At 39.6% G+C, this 3,655-nt stretch overlaps 1 protein-coding gene across 1 annotated transcript; it reads right to left on the minus strand.

Annotated features, from left to right (window-relative positions):
• Positions 1-57: 57 nt before the first annotated feature.
• On the minus strand, positions 58-2,667 carry eif2s3 (eukaryotic translation initiation factor 2, subunit 3 gamma; the record flags this gene model as incomplete). Its single annotated transcript, XM_042482026.1, has 6 exons — positions 58-192; positions 948-1,106; positions 1,199-1,293; positions 1,424-1,545; positions 2,372-2,499; positions 2,589-2,667. Coding segments are annotated over 6 exons (718 nt in total), but the record flags the coding sequence as incomplete, so codon positions are not given.
• Between the last annotated feature and the right edge of the window lie 988 nt (positions 2,668-3,655).

Here is a 3,655-nt window from a genome sequence, read left to right on the forward strand (position 1 = left end):
TGTGTGTGTGTGTGTGTGTGTGTGTGTGTGTGTGTGTGTGTGTGTGTTTTTTCTTACCGATGAGTCTGGGCTCGGAGATGAAGTCTCGGACGGGCACTGGGATCTTTTTCACGATGTACTCACAAACCACCTCGATGTTGTACTTCAGCTGAGCGGAGATTGGAATGATGGGAGCGCCCTCGGCCACCGTGCCTGCAGGACCAACGTCACACACACACACGCACGCACACGCACGCACACACACACACCAGAGCTTTAGACGAGGTCACAGGCAGCTTTATTTATTTATTTTTATTTAAGTTTTTATTTGTTTCAAAGTAATCATACAAACGGTGTCGTTATCTATATTTATACAACCTGAAGAGGTTTGTGAAAAAAAACATAATTTAACAATAGCTAGATATATATATAGTATGTATATATTTGATTAATTATAGTACAGATTTAAGTGAATAATGAAGCTAGTTAATTAAAATTCAATGACTTATAGAAAAGGGGCGGCATTAAACAAATGTTTACTTTTTTCTCTCCTTTATGAATGTGTAAACCAGGTTATTATGTATTTATCCGTTTCTTTTAGATTTTCCATTGTCCGTGATATTTTTTTTGTTTGACTGTTTTTGGATGTTAATTTCTCTTTTTACTTTTTACATGTTCGGAAGAAATCACAAAATCACATATCATATATTATTATTTATTATTGTGCATTGTGCTATTATTCTTTAATGGACCTTTTATTTATTTATAGTGATTTTTTATTAATATATTATTATTATCATTTTATTATTATTATTATTGTACACCCCTGCTTACTGGTTAAGTGCACTTTACATCCACCAATCAGGACCTGACAAAGCGGCAGCGTTTCCTTTTTGATCAGATTTGAACATTTCAAAAGTCGTCCTGACAGATTCGGTTCTTTGGCGTTCAGATTTGTGCCGACTCACCCTGAACGAAGGCGAGGATCTGCTCGTACTGCTCTTTGGCCTGGCTCTCCTTCACCAGGTCGATCTTGTTCTGCAGGATGAGGATGTGCTTCAGCTTCATGATCTCGATGGCCGCCAGGTGCTCGGACGTCTGAGGCTGAGGACACGACTCGTTACCCGCTGGCGGACAGAGACGAGAGAAATAATCAGACGACCTCTTAAAAAAAAAGGAAGTAAACTGGGAGTGAAAAACACAAAAATCAGAGACGTACCGATAAGCAGGAGGGCTGCATCCATGACGGCGGCGCCGTTCAACATGGTGGCCATCAAAATGTCGTGACCGGGACAGTCCACAAAGGACACGTGTCTGAGGAGAGAAAAGAAAAAGTGCCCCAAATGCATGAAAAGACTTTAAGGACTTCACCCGTTTACACTCAAACTGATCCCAAAGGAGATTTAAAGTCATAACGTGGACCGCTGTCTCTGTTCGCTCTCACCTGACCAGTTTGAAGTTGCCCTTGGTGCCGGAGATGTCTGAGGGGAACTCGTCAGGAGTGCTGCTGCCACACGACCTGTAGCACTCTGGCCGGGGACAGCTGGGGTCGTCCAGCTTATACACCTAAGACAACAAGTGTCGAGTCATTTTTTAAGAGACATTTTGCAGATTTTCAACCAGCTCTGTGTCCGAACAGTGTGTGCAGTATTTGTGGATGAACCGCGGAAAACTTCCCTTCATCTAACCAGCGTCTGCATCGTGTTCACAAAACGGGACCTCGTCGTCTTGTGCGATTTATATATTTTCGGTAGGAAAATGGCGATTGCCGCTGAAACTTTTTCACAGCACACGGTGGACAAATAAAACATCATCGGGTCGTGTCTTGGGTTTGTTACCAGATAATGTTGTTATGAGTGAACAAAAGACAAAAACAAGGATGCAGAATCAGAAAAAGACACTGGAAATCATTTCCTCTCTGCTGTTTTTGGGAATGTGTTGAGCTGCTGACAAAAATGGCCACATTTGAACGTGTTACATGGAGAAGATATTTTTGACCAAATCTGAGGCCGTTTTTTTGGACTTAATAGAGGAAATGCCTGACTAACGCAGTCATGACACCTGCTGAGAGGGACTGGTAGATTTTTGTTTCTTTTTTTGTTGTATATTTGTCTTTGAATGGTAAACTGTACTTGTATATTGTTTTCTAGACTTTTGGCAACTCAAAGTGCTTTTAATTGTCACATTCACACACTGGTGACCGTACAGAGTGCCACCTGCTACTCAGCAACCATTCACACATATGCACGCTGCAATGACGCAGCATTGGGAACAATCTGGAGTCGGAAAATATCAAATTATGCAAAAGTAAAACAAAAAAAATACAAGACTTGCCTTTTAAAATTAAAAAAGAAAGCAAAGGTCAGAAATATCATCCGTCCGTGTCTCTTACCTTAGCGTTTGCATATCCTAACTTGATGGTGATGTTCCTCTCCAGCTCGTTCTTGAACCTGACGGTGTGAACTCCAGAGATGGCCTTCACTACTGTGGACTTTCCGTGGGCCACATGACCGATGGTGCCTGGGAGAGAGGGAGGACTAGATTTCAGACCGAGCTCCTCGGTTATCATCACCATAACAGTCTGATAATTATTTCCCCGATTCACGTACCAATATTGATGGTGGCCTGTCTGCTGATGATCTCTGGAGAGAGCGGCGTCAGAGTGGACACATCCTGCGGAGAGAAGCACTCACGTTAGACTCGACACACACTGAAAAACATCAGCGAGCATTCAGCAGGTTTTCACTGCGAGCGGAGCAGCGCTGCCTCGCTCGCTTTAATCCTGTAGGTGAATAGCAACAAAGAGAGTCGCCATAGTGACGGACATGCAAACACTGCACCACACCGACTGTGAAAACAGAAAAAGTGGACACACGCAACGACAAATTAAAACCTGCTGCTATTGTCTGACAGTATTTTGAACATATTTTATATCACAACGTACAACACAATGCATACATGTGCAGAAAATAAATATAAAGTAAATTCAATGTGCAACGTATACTAAATATAAATTCAAAATGGGAAGAATATTGCTTTGTTGAATAACTGCACAGAGTATTGCAGTAGCTCAATTACCAAACCAAAACTTTTACAGTTAAATCTTTCAGTCCCTATTGCACAGCTGAAATATAGTAAATAAATCATGGGATGATACAAGCATGATTAGGCTGTTAAGATTCTCTACAGTTTAAACACTCATTTAATTTTACTGAAACCATGAGCACAAAATACGCCAGTATTATCAGCATAGTAAACAAGAGAGACGGAAAAAAAACAGTAATGTAGATTTTTTATTTTTAAGAAAGAAAAAAGCTATGGAACAAGTCCAGTGAACTACATTCATAATTGTATTTTTAAAATTATTTTTACGCAATTGTTGTAATTTTTAAGATTTTTTTTTGTAGTTAATTTCTTGGGGTTTTTTTTAACTCTTTTTTTCTCCATAGGGTTTTTTAAAAGTCAAAATTTCAGGTTATTTACATGCACATCGGTCATTTCTTCCCATGTTTATGAATGAATGAATGAATGAATGAATGAATAAATAAATAAATAAAATAATGAATTAATTAATAGAGCCATTTTAGCCAGGTTTTAAAGTGTTCAATAAATATTCTTTTATTTCCCATCTTTGCTGAGCAACAATTTCGTGTAAAAAGAAATAAAAGCACGTCTC

The sequence above is a fragment of the Plectropomus leopardus genome, unplaced genomic scaffold (assembly GCF_008729295.1).
Source record: "Plectropomus leopardus isolate mb unplaced genomic scaffold, YSFRI_Pleo_2.0 unplaced_scaffold3669, whole genome shotgun sequence".
NCBI lineage: Eukaryota > Metazoa > Chordata > Actinopteri > Perciformes > Serranidae > Plectropomus > Plectropomus leopardus.